The sequence below is a fragment of the Drosophila navojoa genome, chromosome X (assembly GCF_054131105.1).
Source record: "Drosophila navojoa isolate 15081-1374.11 chromosome X, UAZ_NAV_1.0, whole genome shotgun sequence".
NCBI classification, from domain to species: domain Eukaryota; kingdom Metazoa; phylum Arthropoda; class Insecta; order Diptera; family Drosophilidae; genus Drosophila; species Drosophila navojoa.
Genome location: NC_142895.1, coordinates 15,904,647 through 15,919,607, shown reverse-complemented (window position 1 = coordinate 15,919,607; position 14,961 = coordinate 15,904,647). Strand labels below are relative to the sequence as shown.

Here is a 14,961-nt window from a genome sequence, read left to right as displayed (position 1 = left end):
CGCCACCTGTTCTTTGATAACTGCAGTCAATCGCGCAGAGCTTTACAGGCACACAAACACACATGTATAGACACATTGATACAGTTGTTACGTCGCCAGTTAACGTTTTGTCGCAGCTGTACCGCAGACAAGAAAAACAAAAATTGTTTTTTTTTTTTTTTTTTGGCTTTTTCTCTAGAAAAAACCGTTTATTAAGTTTTTGTTTGGGGACTTTTTTTGTTTCTGTTTTTTTTGTTTACGATTTCTATTGTATGCTAAAAAACATTAAATTTTATATTGTATTGTATTTTTGTTTTTTGTATTTCAGTGTTGAATGCAACAAACTATGCAAATGTCTGTACGTTTAAGTGCATTATTGGAGGGGTTATTTGTCTGTTATATATTGTATGAATATCTTGTAAGTTCCATAAACATTTATGTAAAGTTAAGTGTATATATATATAGAATAGATCATATTTGTAATACATTTATATATATATATTTAGATTGTATACATTTTAAGAATGTATTTTATACTATTTTACGATGTTGTCATTTAGCATGGTTTGTTTTTTTTTTTATCATTCTGTGTTTTCTGTTTTATCGTATTTTTTGTTTTCTGTACTTTTTTGCCTAAACGTATAAAATGCATGTAATTCTAAAACTTATTTAATCAACTACCACGCCCAAATGGGCCTCTTTCCACATTTAAGTTGTTTCCTCAAAAAAATTATATTTATATATATATATGTGTGAAAAAAAATAAAGTATTATATAAAATAGATGCAGTATTATTTGTGTACTCATTTCTGATGTGTTCAAAGAAATGTTTGTTGGCCAATTTGCGATGTTGGTCAATTGGCCCGATCGCCCGCTGTCCACGTTGCGCCATGTGGCAGCCGCAACACAGTTGCAACGATCGCTGGCATCGCGCTCGCCACCTTGCCGCACATGCAACGCTTAAGCGCTGCCACAGGAAGCGTTGCTCTCACTCACCCGAGGATCTGATTTGGCGGCCGGAGAACGTACAGCAGCTTCTTTCGGTTCTGTCTGTTTGGTTGTTGTTATTGATGATGTTGGGGACTGCTGTACGCTGCCGTCTTAGAGTTCAACACTGCCTGTGGCAGCACGCTGCATGCGCTGTTGGAGTTAGGGGCGATGTTCGAGATGGCGGCCCGATGCCAGCGATCTGGCTGCAACGGCATCTACCGTAGGTTCGTGTTTTGATGGCGACTGCCGACGCAATGTGGTCAGCGGGCGATCTACAAACTTAAAAAACTAATATACAATTCTAATATAATCATAATAATAATAATAATAATAATAATAAGTATTACAGTTATTAATTATAATATTCATAGATTATGTTTTTATATGCGTGTGGTTATATAATAATGCTCTCTATATGTAGATAGTTTTTATATTTATGCTGTGTAAGATATTAAATGAAATCAAGCTCCAATTGACGAATTTTGTTAAACTATTAATCAAACTATGCACGTATATATAATATGAATGTGATTTGTTGTGTAATCTGTTGTTGTTTGTTATCATTATTTGCTTTCTTGCCGCTTAAGCACGCTCGCCACGGATGCGACGCGCCAACTGAATATCCTTGGGCATAATGGTGACACGCTTGGCGTGAATAGCGCACAAGTTGGTGTCCTCAAACAAGCCCACCAAATAGGCTTCAGAAGCTTCCTGCAATCGCGATAGACACTCATATTATTCATTTTCAATTTAATTAGCATTTGCCATTACTCACCTGCAAGGCACCAATAGCGGCCGACTGGAAACGCAAGTCGGTCTTGAAATCCTGTGCGATTTCACGCACCAAACGCTGGAAAGGCAACTTGCGGATGAGCAACTCGGTCGACTTCTGGTAGCGACGGATCTCACGCAGAGCCACTGTACCGGGACGATAACGATGGGGCTTCTTAACACCACCTGTGGACGGGGCCGATTTACGGGCTGCCTTAGTGGCCAGCTGCTTACGTGGAGCCTTGCCTCCAGTAGATTTACGGGCGGTCTGCTTGGTACGTGCCATAGTTAATTAGTTCTGCAAGATGGATAGGATTCGATTGATGGATTAACCACATATTGAATATGTCACTGTTAGAGCTCTGCGACGCTCAGCGCCGAAGCGCTGGCGCGCGACTGATACGAATGTGGCAAATGTCGCTGCAATGAAGGCCACAACCGCAACAGCAGCACCAGCAGCAGCAGAAGCTACAACATCTACATCAGCAGCGAGGGTTGAAATCGTCGTTAGCTTCTCAGCAGCTGCAGAAATTTTCTTTTTGTTCAGTTTCACGCTGTGCATTTTCCTTAGCCATTCGGCTTGGCTGCCTTCTGGGAACACTTCAAAACTTCCACTTCAATTGCGACGTCGTCGTCGTCGTCGCCATCGTCTGCTGATGCTGTTGCAGCCCACAGCTTTGAGTGCCCCCACTTGAGCCATTGTGTGAGTGCATACATTTTTTTTTTTTTTTTTTTTTTTTTTTTTTTTTTGTACCATGAATCGCTCTTTTTACACGGCCTCTGCATTTCTTTTTCTTTTGTGCTCTGCCACCACTCGAGCGTCGTGAATTTTGCGTTTTGCTTTTTATGCGCAGAATCAATCAAGTTGAAGTAATGAGTTGTAGTTTTTAGTTTTAGATCTACAAATCGTGCCACACGCATACAAACACAGCCGCACACATACACACACACACTCAGAGCAGTCGCGTGGAAAATATGCACACCAAAACTTTCTAGAGGGGCCACAACAAACGGTAAAAACGACACTCGAGTAAACATAAACAAAAAATAAAAAGCATCGATAGTTTTTTAGGTCGAAAGCTTGCACACAGATCTACCAGAATTTGAAAGTCTATTGATGTTTGCAAATACATACATAAATATATTGATCGATTTGCAACTTGTTCTATACAAAATTCTATCAAAAGTTTATATTTATTTAATATATTATGGAAGTACCCAACAAAATCTATTACTGAAACTAATCGCTTGGAGTATAATATTTCTAATGCTTAGCTCAGTCTAGAATTTTCTATTTATTGCCATATTACAGACTAAGGTTTGATATTTGTTTGTTCAACATTTGATGCGTGATTTTTCTTAGATTTATATAAAATATAATTTACATACATATGCAAAACTTTCAAATGCAATTGTCCCAATTTGCAAATGAATTCAGGTATCTATACCATAAAAATGCTTGATCAACTGCATACACTCACACACACATACACGCAATTGGATCACATACATACATACATACGTACATATGTATGCTGCAGGTGCTTCATTTTGTGCTATGCTTATTTCATAACAATCATAAGAGCAATGTGAACGAAAACAAAAACTTGGCGCACATTTGAATAGCAAACGTGCAAGCGGGCTGGCAATATTGCGCATTAAGCGCAAACAACGCGTTATTAGCAACAGCAATAGACAAAACATAAGAGTGAGCGAAAGGCAGAGCTGTAAACAGGGAGCGAAAGGTGCCCAAACGAAAATTGCGTCGTTCGCATTTAACGCGCGCAAAGCAACGTCATATATTTGTGCGTCTGTGTATGTGAAGCAGCTGCACATCTTAAGAGCAAATGCTTACACATGTATGCGTGTGTACAGACATCAAAATTTCAGTAATTGGCCCGCTATATGTTCACATATGCGAAACAAAACGAAACTTGAAGAAAAACAACTGGCACGCACACACACACACAAATATATATGTATTTAGACACGCACAAGCTCACGTTCAAGTGTTGATGCGCATGTGTCACGAACCGAGTGTTTGCATGTGTACGTGTGTCTGCCAGTATACACACATACAATTGAGTCAAATAAAAATAACAATAATCAAAATACTCGAAGTCAACTATAAAGTACTACAACAAAAATCAGACGAGCAAAACAAAAACATAAACATACACGCACACCCTTCCTCATTTGTACATTAGCAGCCCACGAATGTTCCCGAGTATTAAACAAATATTTCGCAATTATTATAAACTTTTTACTTCCAACTTGTCTGCAATAGCCGCCATTTTGAAAAAGGCAACAACGCAAGTACACCACACTAAGTGTGCCCATGCATTCGTCGTGCAAACGAAGTCACCATCGTTGTTGCGCGGTGTGTATCCACTAAAATAAAAAAGCTAAGCTAGCACGGAAAAGTGGTGCTCCGCCGGCCGTCTATAGGAGCACCCCACATGAAAAAAAAAAACCAAAACAATAGGCTATTGCACACACTAATTACGCCGCTGATAGCATTAAACTTGTCACATTCACCGTTTAGCACAACACAAATTCAGCTAACAAAACAAATTTAATAAAATAAAAGGCACACTCACCGTGACGAAAAGTAAAATTATATTTGTTTCTTTTTTTCTAAGAATTTTCACGGAGAACCCGATCTGCTTACTGCGGAGAACGATTTCACAATGATGCAGTATCGATTTTTGTAAAACAACTTGTATCGATTGTAGTTCGATTTCTAGTTCAGCAATATATCGGCATGAAAAATATCAGTATTAAAACAGACAACAATCGATAAGTGAGCAAATAAATTTAAATAATTATTCTTAAATAAAAGTATATCGATATTTTAGCTTTGGTAAACAATGTGTGGTCATACTGGAATTGGCGCCAAACTTTGAATATGCACTAGCACCTACTTTGTAATAATATACATACATATCTGAATACGTTTATTTACTGCGCAGTTTGCGACTTTTCGCTCAATTCAAACAAATATTTCATCAAAATTTATCGTAGCCCTTGACAACTTTGCCTCCAGCCGGCGCTATGGCCTGGTTTCGTAGGACAGAAGAGGCAAAACGTGAAAAGGGCCCGCAATCATCGGAAAGCCGAATCAGTGAGCCGCGACTGCCAGCGACTGCAGGTAATCTATGCCGAATCTTTCTTTTATATACATATTGTATGCAACAATTGAGAGCTTGCTGTAGAGCGGAAGGCTGAAAAAGAAGACGAAGTCGAGCAAGCAGAGAGCGAACTTACAACACCGACTTCACAGTCCAAGGAAACAGGGCTATTTAATTCAAGATTTCAGGGACTGTTAGCCCCGGTCTTTACTTGTTTCAAGGACGATGAGTGAGTCTATAAACCATCTGCCGACAATCATCTAGATACACGCACATGAATATATATATATATGTATGTGGGTGCAGTCGTAGATCTCTGGACGTGCGTCCCATCAATCGGTATGCGGAATGGCTACGCAGTCAAATGATTTCAGGAGTCCTAATCAATGGCGTCGTTGGCGAGGGTCCAATGATGCGTGTGCGCGAACGTAAGGCGAACTGCGAATATTGGCAGCGTGCCGCCGTCCGGCATAATCTGATGATAATGGTTCAGGTGGGTGGAGCGCCGCTGCCCGATGTCCTCTCGCTGGCCGCCCACGCCGAGCTGGTGCGCGTTAGTGGCGTTGTCACACTGCCTGAACTGTTCTATCGTCCGCACAACGTGGATCAATTGGTTCAATATTGCCTGAGTGTTTCAAGCCGTTGCCCGACAAGACCATTCTTCTACTATCACATGCCCTCGATGACGGGCGTGGAGCGTAAGTTGCAATAACTAATGCAAAAGCCAAAAGATCAGATTAATAACGCTTGCATCTGCCTTGCAGTAGACATGGTTGAGTTCTGCTCGAAGGCCGAAAAGTGTATACCGAATTTTATGGGTCTTTACTATGCCAGCGCCGATCTGGAGATGGGTCAGCGCTGTTTGCGCATTGGACGTGTCGTCATGCTGGCATCCACGGCATTGCTGGCCAGCGGCCTTATGTCCGGCTTCAATTGTAGCAGTCTGGTCGTTGTCAACATTCGCCCCGATCTGGTGCACAGGATTTGCGATGCCTTCGACGATAATGAGCTGCAGCTGGCCAGGGACGTTCAGAGGGAGCTAAATCAACTCATCGAGATACACACGCACGACAGCCAAATGGAGTACTGGGTGGTTTCCATGAAGAATTGGTTTAACAAAGAGTTTGGCTCACGGCAAGTTGGTAACTTTTGCGCTGGCCCAGCACGGATTATACGCTAGGCTCACTTTCACTTCAAGTGTTTAAATAATTCATATTGTGTATCACAACAGTCGCAGCAACCTTTATGAGGAGTAGACCGAACTGATTTGTGTTGATTACTCGCAGAAAGATAGCCAAGGTATAGCTGTAGTATATAGCTGTGTATACAGAGAGTGAAGGCTGAAGCTCATAGAAACTAACTTGAAATTTTGGTATTAAGGGTTTCCGTTATCCAGCTGGCAGATATTTTCCAATATAAAATACAAATAAGCTAATTGAAATCTAAATATTAAAAAAAAATTTAAAAATAATAAATAAAGTAAAATGTTAAATATAGTAATTTATGCCTGATTCAAAGATAGCCGGAATATATATGGGTTTCATCATATTTCTTTATAAAATAGTATAAAAATAATTTTGGGCTCTCTTTAGGCTCTCCATTTATAGTTCAGAATCGTCTTTTGGCTGTAACAAATAAATTGTTAAGGCAATAAATAATAATTGTTGTATGATAATCAAAGGCTGTTGAAATACCTGAAGTATAAGCTTATATATCAGATATGCCTGAATAAAGCTGTTTCCACAACTTTTTCTATAACTACCTATAAAATTATTCTATGTAGAGCGTTGAGCTCTTTACTTTTTTTTAGTTAACAGGAATGATGGATTCCAATTAATGTTAATTGAAGTTCGCTTTATTGCCAAGCAGCTCAGCTTCGCATCTTTGTGCATATATCAATGTGCTCGATGGATATAAAATATAAATAAAACATAGTTTTTGAAAAATTTCAATCAAATACATATACATATTTTTTGGAATGTGATTAATACACTAGCTCCGATCAAATTAATATCTATCCAGGTGCAGGCGCTCGTGCCGCAGCTGCGAGGCATGGGTTCCGAATCGTTTCTGGCAATGGCCGCATTGAAAGCGTCGCTGTCCCTCGTGGACGACACGCACATGCCTGCTGATGGCACTCTTGTGCCGGAAGAGCTGTGGACATTGCTTGCACTTGAACTTCTCCCAGTCTGGATTGTGAATGCGCAGATGCGTGAGCAGCTCGGTGCGTGTTACCTTGGCAGCACCGCAATGTTCGCATATGTGTGGCTTCTCCTTCGCATGCCGTTTCAGGTGTTCACCGAGAGCATTTTTGGTGCTATATCGGCGATTGCATTGCTCACAGATAAGCTCCAGCTCGTCGCTGGCTGCCTTTGTGGCAGCGGCCACAGCCGGATGAACGTTACGCACATGCGAACGCAGTTGTTCGTATCGTGTGAAAGCTTTGTCACAGTTGCGACAGAGGAATGGCTTCGGGTGACCCTCATGCACGCTGCGTATGTGCGCCTCCAGATAAGGCAGTTTGTACACCTGCTTGCCGCACTGCTCGCAGGCGAGCAGCTTCCGTTTGTTGGCAGCAGCAACTGCCGCCGCAGCTGCCGCCTCCTCCGCTTCTGCCTCTGCCTCTTCTGTTGCTGCACAGCTGCTCATAACGGTCTCATCATCATTTGTTGAAGCCTGGCTACGATTGGTCACATCGACGTCTGCATCAGCATCTGCATAAGCATCGGCATCAGCACCTAAGCCAGCATCAGCAGCGGCACATCTTTCGTGCTCGAAATCGTATTCTTGTTGATGTTCCGCCTCAGCTTCCATGGGCTCCGTTTTCACAAGCGGCAACTGCAAAAACGCTAGCTCAGCCCTAAAACTAGCTGACTCAACTGTAAAGATTTGTATATACAAACCGAGTGATCAGCATCAGCATCCGCAGCATTAGCATCAGCGTCCGTATCTGGGATCTGAACTTCTGGCTGCTCAATCAAGGTCAGCTCCAGGTGCCTTAGCATCTCGTTGCTCTGCTCGGCGACAGTGCATAGCTGCTGGAAGTATTCCATGGCATTGTAGCACAGCGCACATATTTGCTGCGGAAAGGTGTCCGGTTGCTGAAAAATGTCAATGGCAAAAAACTGATTCAACATTTCTGCCAAGTGTGGAAGAGCCTTCGAATTGTAGCTCGTTTTGTTCCTTTGTAGATAATGAGTATCTTTGGCTGGTGTTGCATTTGGTGACTGTTGTTGCTGCTGCTGGCGCAAATGTCGCAGACAAATACGACAAAGCTGCGAAAGATTTGCTAAGGCTAACATTTTAACACTAAAACCTCTTTAATCGCTTTGCGCACGAAACGCACAGTCGTTTGGAATTCAGAGTTTGCAGTGTTACCGTTTTTTTTTTACACTTACTTTTCCATCGTTCCATATGTGTACGTATGCAAATTATTAATGTGAATAATATAAAGCAAAATAAAACAAAATTGTTAGAAACAAACACAAAAATAGGTGCATATAAACTTAGCCAAACTGTTGCGAAGTACATTTTTTTTAACCTACAGACATTTAAGTTGCTTATCGATGTATTTATTTATAATCGAATAATCGAAACAATTGAATTATGTCAAAAGAAAATTAAATGCGAATATAGGTGGAGTTCGCTATTGGTCACACTTTCGCCGTGTCTCGCGTTTTCTGTGTCTTAGTATCATAAAGTCAACCAAAATAGCTGATTATCTGTATAGTTAGCATCAAATTATAGTCAAGACTTCCAATTATAATTAAATAAATAATTCATAAAAAATATGGCGCTAAATCCACAGTACGAAGATATTGGTAAAGGCTTCGTTCAGCAATATTATGCCATATTTGACGACCCGGCGAACCGCGCTAATGTGGTAAACTTTTACAGCGTAAGTGGCGTCCCGCATTGGGCTATGGAAACTCTTTGACTATTTAATTTCGATAGGGAACCTAAGCAGCATACACACTCCACATCATTGGTTGCCATATATGTACTATATGTGTAAACGAACAAGGGCAATATTATTGTTCCCAGTCGCAGAGGTGACGCGCATGGCGCCCTTGACAAAAATGCCTAGAGCATAATTCTTGCTCGCACCGATAAAAAAGAGCGCGCAAATGATTATTTCGTGATATTCGCCGCTCTAAAAATGCTGTTCAATAATTAAATTATTACCAGACATGTATATGTGTGCACAGGTTCGGGTATAATGTGGCTTTCTCGAAATTTCCCATATAAAAGTATGACACACACACGCATACATATACATAAACACAGACGTCTTCATATATGCTAAATTTGCACGAATATTCATGTTGTATATATAATTCGTATATGTGTGTGTATATACATATAAATATATATGTATACATTGCTGTATATGTATATGCAGAAACGCACTCATACACGCGCACACACACTCACAAACTAATCGAATTTTTGTAAATGTTTCTCATTTAATTTTGCACAGGCAACGGAGTCCTTTATGACTTTCGAAGGACACCAAATCCAAGGAGCTCCAAAAATACTTGAAAAAGTCCAGGTGAGTAGGGCTAAATTGAACTGCAAAGGCAATCGATGTATTATTATCTTCTGTTTTTTCTTTGGTAATATAGAGCCTCACTTTCCAAAAGATCACACGAGTAATTACAACGGTAGACTCGCAGCCCACATTTGATGGTGGCGTTTTGATAAATGTCCTAGGACGACTACAGGTGAGAATCATATGAGAGCTTTGAGCATTAAAACCATATATATATATATAAAGAAGGTTTGCATATATATATGTAACTATATGTATGTACATATATGACTATATTAATGCAGACCGATGAGGATCAGCCGCATGCGTATATTCAGACCTTTGTACTGAAACCTGTGGGCGTTAGCTTCTTTGTGCAGCACGACATCTTTAGGCTTGCGCTGCACAATGTGTAGCCAATCGCAATCAGCTCGACCGAATGCAACAGCTACGGCAAACAACAACAGCAACAACAACAATCAAAATCACACTCTGAGAGCGATCCTGGCCAGGCAAAGTAAACAGCATTCTGTTGCATCTAATCGTAACAAAAAGTTAATTGCCACATTGACCTACTAAATGAGTTAAATATTTTTGGTATAACTGTTCTATTGAAACATGCTAACAAACAACACACACTACTCGCATACAAAACAACAATTTATGTACATAAATACAAACATAAACATATATGCACTCATACATAGACAGACCTAACTATAGCTGTATCCATCCTGTCGCCGGATGCGTCAATAAGCGATCATCATGTTCTACTCTACAGGCAGATTATTTTCATTGATATTGCTGAAAGTATTATTAAGAAATGTTGGCATTGCATGGTTTTAACGGTACCTGCCACGCGGCGATGCTTCTTCAATGCACTTTTTGCCTCGGACCAGTTAATGTGGATGGAGTGCCCTTGCAGTCAAATTATCGAGTGCGTGGCTTCCGGATACAAATTGATGTGATTAATAGGATCGAAGCGGAAATTGATATGATCGATAGAATAGAAGCGGATCAATTTTCTGTATATATTTTACACTGTATTCTATATTGTTAAATAGAAGCTTCTATTTGTTGTATAAAAATGGCCGAACAATGTAAATAAATAGCAAGCAATATAAACATTGATATTAATATGTATATACCTAAATGTAGAATATAGAATCACAAGAATTTTATTGTATCAGCATATTTATGTAGTGAACTCAGTGAATAGTCAAATAACAATGTCTATTTAAGATCAATTTCTTGTTTATATATGAGTTATCAATATGCAAGTCCATAGTGTACGTGAGATACAGTTTATTTACCTGCAAGAGTATTTGAGCTTCGGTGCACCGAAGCTATCCATTCATTCATGCGGCGTATATTTGGTCTATTTAACTGTGCCCAACTTTGTTTTGCTCCTTCAAAACTCTTCTAATTTCTATTTCTAATTTCCTTGATTTCTAATTTGTTTAATCTTTGAGCACGTATTGATCCACACATGATACGCAAACTATTTAATATTGCTATTAAGTATTGCTGACATTTTATGTAATGTGAATGCGTTTTTAATCGAATTACAGTGCGACGACGATCCTCCACACGCTTTCTCTCAGGTGTTTGTGTTGAAAGCCAATGCCGGCACCTATTTCGTTGCTCATGACATTTTCCGCCTTAACATACACAATTCTGCCTAAGACAACGCAACACAGCATCAACATCAAAATCAACAACAACAACGCCAGAACAACTCACAGCAGCAACAACAACAGCAGCAGCAGCAGCAGCCGACATCAACAACAACAAGAACATCCAAAGATGCCCCAAGAAAATGATGATAATGACTTAAGACGACGTGCATATTTTTCTCACGTCAATGAATCATGGAAAACCAACAAAAACAAAAGCAAAGCAAACACAATAAAAATTTAAATCTAACTACTTTAACATTGTATAAACGCAACCAAGCTACTTTTCATGAATTTCCATGTCAGCAGCTAATTGATGTACCGCTACATGTGAGGGTGTGTCTCTCCCTCTCTCTCTCACTCACTCTCACTGAGTTTGTTTGTATGTGTATGTGTGTGTATGTGTGTGTGTGTGTGTCTGTGTGTATATGTGTATTGTGTATGTTTAGCCTAATTGTAATCACCTTTAATGCACAATGCGGGCTTATATATATTATACACATGTATATTTTTTTATTGACATGAATTTGCACTCAAAAATGTAAAAACTATTTAAAAGCAAAGTGAAAAGAATAAAAAACAAAGTATGTATTAGCAATAGAGCAATGTCCCTTTTCCTGTTTTTCGTTTTTGCCCTAATTTTACATTTGTCACACATTCTTTATGATTTGATAACTAGCATGTATGTATGTATGTATGTATGTATGTGTGTATGTATGCATGCATGCAGAAAGTATCTGTCTCTTAAGTATAATACGATTGTAAATGCAGCGTCAAGTGTGGGTGGATGGGCATCGATCCTGATATATTATTTATCCCGAAATGTAAAGATCGCATCGAAGCCAAACAGCACACCATTCACAATGGACAGTGATGCCTTGATCAGCGCCAGATCCCGGGTGCGTGTGCGGAACGAGAACTCCCAGGCCTCGATTATGAAGATCCCGCTGGCCACAAACAGGGCGCAGCCCAGAACGCTGAAGAAGATGTCGATGCGTTTGTGAATGGGTGCACGCATCAGAACGCCTGGACGACATAAAAGCATTGATAATGATTGCGAATAGAGACATGCGTGCATGCTAATTGAGTGTGGTTTACCTGCGAACACACCTATGACGACGATAATATAGCCAGTGAATGTGCCTGTCGCCATGAATGAGGTCATAATGTCGCGATCGTTAAAGCTATAGAAGTGCAGCACTAGGCAGGCAACGGAAAAGGCCTAAAAGAGAGGAACAAAAGTTGAAGCAAAGCGAAATGTTTAGTCCGGAACAGCCAATATATGTATGTATGTATATAAGATCAGTTGCGAGATCATTTAGAAATGTGAAAATCGTAAGCACCTAACTGTTTACTGAAATGTGAGTATATGTAATTTCATGCTTATATTTTGTATATATAACAGAAGGGTACGATACGCCTATGTAATATAAGTACAAGTATACACAAATAATAAAGCCAGTAGCATAGGCTGCATATGAAACTGTGCGATCAATTTCAAGATCAGCTAGAAATGAAATAGAAAACTCCCAATTGTTTACTGAAATCGAAGTACATATGTATATGTAATTGAAGTGAATTGTGTATAATTCGATTGTATAAGTGTGAGTATATTTAATATAGCATACGTACTTGTATGTACTATAAACATATCGCACAGTATTTGAAGAGCTTGCACAAGACAAATTGGGGAGTATTGAAAGGGGGAGCTTGAAAATATGAAATCAGAGCATATATAATATATATACTTGTGATATATGCATATACATATATACATATATACTTGTGAAGTATATTATAAGGAAACAGTGTTTCTGCTGACCCTGACAATCCATTGAAAGTGGATCTTGTTAATTATATATATGTAAATTTGAATCAGTAGCAGAGTTAATGTAGTACTACATATATAATATCTCTGACTGTTGAACAACTAACTAGAAAATTGGAATGTCATACATAAATACTCATTTAACAGATCGAGCAAGTCAAGTTTTTTCTACAATAGCAATAATACTGTTATCTATGTATGTAGTTGTATAAGCCTAAGTCGTACGGTTCTATTTACAAGAGCTTATATCTTAAAATCTTTGAGTTCTTTCGAAATTCCAATAATGTTTTGAGTAACTATTCGGCACAGCAGTTAGGGTATCTGCTAGTCAGGCACTCCTATGAAACCATTTATATTATAGTGAAATTTTAGTTTTCTTAGCTATTTAATTTGTATAGTTCGAGTGATCACTTGCACTTTAAACAGAATACAAATTTGCTTTACCAATTCTAAAAATTTAACCACATTCAGGCGACCTTTTCGTTCACCGTGAGACATTTTATGCACAACAAACACAAGAAAAAAAAATAATAATAAATAAAATAATTGAATTGTTCCTTTCTGATATCCTTTGAGCAGGGCCTGCGCCTAGGGCGTTCGGAATTCGAGTTGAATGCGACGCGCGTGCACGACCAATGTGGAACGATCACTGAGCTGCAATTGCAGCCCCATCCGTATGTTATGTAAATTCAGCACATTATGTTTTATGTTTAGCAGCAGCAAACAATGGGCGCATAGTTAAATGAGCGCGAAATTAATTAATTACACTCAAGAATCGCTGGAGGAAGAGGCAGTTCACTCTGAAGAGCGGCTCGCCTGCGGTTTTCTTTAGCAAAATGTTGACAGACCCACAACCGGGCCCCAGCCAGCCCAATGACGAAAAGCGGAGACGCTGCTGCTGACTCTGATGACGATGATGATGATGATGATGAGAGATTACAGCGCACTTTAGTTTAAGTAAGACAACAACAACAACAACAACAACTACTGGAAATATTTGAAGCAAACTTGCAGCTGATTGAGTTAAGCTGCAACTGAGCTTTGCGCACATAAGTTGGCATTTTTAATTTGTTCACAAAATTCTGATGAAGGTCTCTTGAATGAGAGCACCCTAGCCATGGACCAAGCCAGTCCTCTGGCTAGATCTTGGCTATGCTCTAGATTCGCTGGGATTGCAAATTTGAGATAATTTTGAACAGAGCTTGTCAGCTCCAATTCGAGTCTTCAATTTTTTTTTAAAATTATGCATTGAGCTTTGAACGAAATAAAACTAAAATGTTAACGAGCCACAGGTCATGTGCCATTAAAACTGGCTTATCTTCAGAGTATTTAAAAATCTTGAAGAGAAAACTCAAAGTAGAGACCCAATTGAAAGTCTTATACATATAGGCGTTTGCTTTAGAGTTACATTCGTATCATAAAAACATAAGGTAAGTAAAATAAGTAAAATCGTTCTCAAAGTCTAAAACAGTCTTATAAAATGAACTAATTGAATCTTATACTTATAAGAGTTAGCATAGGCGCGTTAGCTGTGCATGTAAGTGTCGTAACTTAAGAGATTAATTCCAAGAACTGACTGAATGTCTTATACTCATTATAAGAGTGTCCAAAAGAGTTAATAAGCTATGCAAAAGGTCTACAAGGAAATAATTTCAGCTGAAGAGTTGATTGATAGTCTTATAAGAAATAGAAGAGCTCGTATAATGATATATTAAAGAGAATACGAGTTTGTAAAAAAGTATTTATGAGCTAAGCTGAGTAGTGCCATAAAATATTTAAGTAAAAAACTCATCTATAGACCTGACTCACAGTCTTATACGCGTATGCCTATAAGCTGTATAAAATTACAATAAACCCTTTAAGGGTACAACGTCAATTGCAGGTCTTATATGCATTATAAGACTTTATCTGAGCGCGTCATGTCAGTGTCACGTAAAAGGAAACTAGACTTTTGCATTGCATAGCTTAATAATTTATTTATTTTGAAGTTAAATCAGCATCGAGTCTATTTGCAATTTTAAACGATCTCTCACGTAATGCCTTTCAACTAAATGT

General features: G+C 39.0%; 5 protein-coding genes across 6 annotated transcripts; 2 read left to right on the top strand and 3 right to left on the bottom strand.

Annotated features, from left to right (window-relative positions):
* Positions 1–286: 286 nt before the first annotated feature.
* Positions 287–4,500, bottom strand: LOC108656549 (histone H3.3A). The gene is made up of 3 exons (XM_018108683.3): positions 4,341–4,500; positions 1,745–2,038; positions 287–1,680 (listed from the first exon to the last, which is right to left on the bottom strand). The coding sequence occupies exons 2-3, from the start codon at positions 2,024–2,026 to the stop codon at positions 1,552–1,554; spliced, it is 411 nt and encodes a 136-aa protein (XP_017964172.1). The 5' UTR covers positions 2,027–2,038; positions 4,341–4,500; the 3' UTR covers positions 287–1,551.
* A 133-nt stretch (positions 4,501–4,633) lies between these two features.
* Positions 4,634–6,099, top strand: LOC108656538 (N-acetylneuraminate lyase). Its single transcript, XM_018108670.3, has 4 exons — positions 4,634–4,891; positions 4,956–5,100; positions 5,178–5,569; positions 5,636–6,099. Exons 1-4 carry the CDS (start codon positions 4,795–4,797, stop codon positions 6,049–6,051), a joined length of 1,050 nt encoding a protein of 349 aa, XP_017964159.1. The 5' UTR covers positions 4,634–4,794; the 3' UTR covers positions 6,052–6,099.
* Positions 6,100–6,802: 703 nt separating this feature from the next.
* LOC108656536 (uncharacterized) lies at positions 6,803–8,293 on the bottom strand. Its single transcript, XM_018108665.3, has 2 exons — positions 7,775–8,293; positions 6,803–7,709 (listed from the first exon to the last, which is right to left on the bottom strand). Exons 1-2 carry the CDS (start codon positions 8,171–8,173, stop codon positions 6,879–6,881), a joined length of 1,230 nt encoding a protein of 409 aa, XP_017964154.1. The 5' UTR covers positions 8,174–8,293; the 3' UTR covers positions 6,803–6,878.
* A 192-nt stretch (positions 8,294–8,485) lies between these two features.
* On the top strand, positions 8,486–11,337 carry Ntf-2 (nuclear transport factor-2). Of its 2 annotated transcripts, XM_089264740.1 has the most exons (5): positions 8,486–8,769; positions 9,352–9,423; positions 9,497–9,595; positions 9,708–9,919; positions 10,974–11,337. In XM_089264740.1, the coding sequence occupies exons 1-4, from the start codon at positions 8,662–8,664 to the stop codon at positions 9,816–9,818; spliced, it is 390 nt and encodes a 129-aa protein (XP_089120866.1). In that variant the 5' UTR covers positions 8,486–8,661; the 3' UTR covers positions 9,819–9,919; positions 10,974–11,337. The 2 variants fall into 2 exon arrangements, with proteins under 2 accessions (XP_089120866.1, XP_017964175.1); XM_018108686.3 differs by lacking the exon at positions 9,708–9,919 and having other exon boundaries at positions 8,491–8,769.
* On the bottom strand, positions 11,268–13,774 carry LOC108656550 (uncharacterized). Its single transcript, XM_018108684.3, has 3 exons — positions 13,351–13,774; positions 12,177–12,300; positions 11,268–12,104 (listed from the first exon to the last, which is right to left on the bottom strand). Exons 1-3 carry the CDS (start codon positions 13,402–13,404, stop codon positions 11,887–11,889), a joined length of 396 nt encoding a protein of 131 aa, XP_017964173.1. The 5' UTR covers positions 13,405–13,774; the 3' UTR covers positions 11,268–11,886.
* Positions 13,775–14,961: the final 1,187 nt, after the last annotated feature.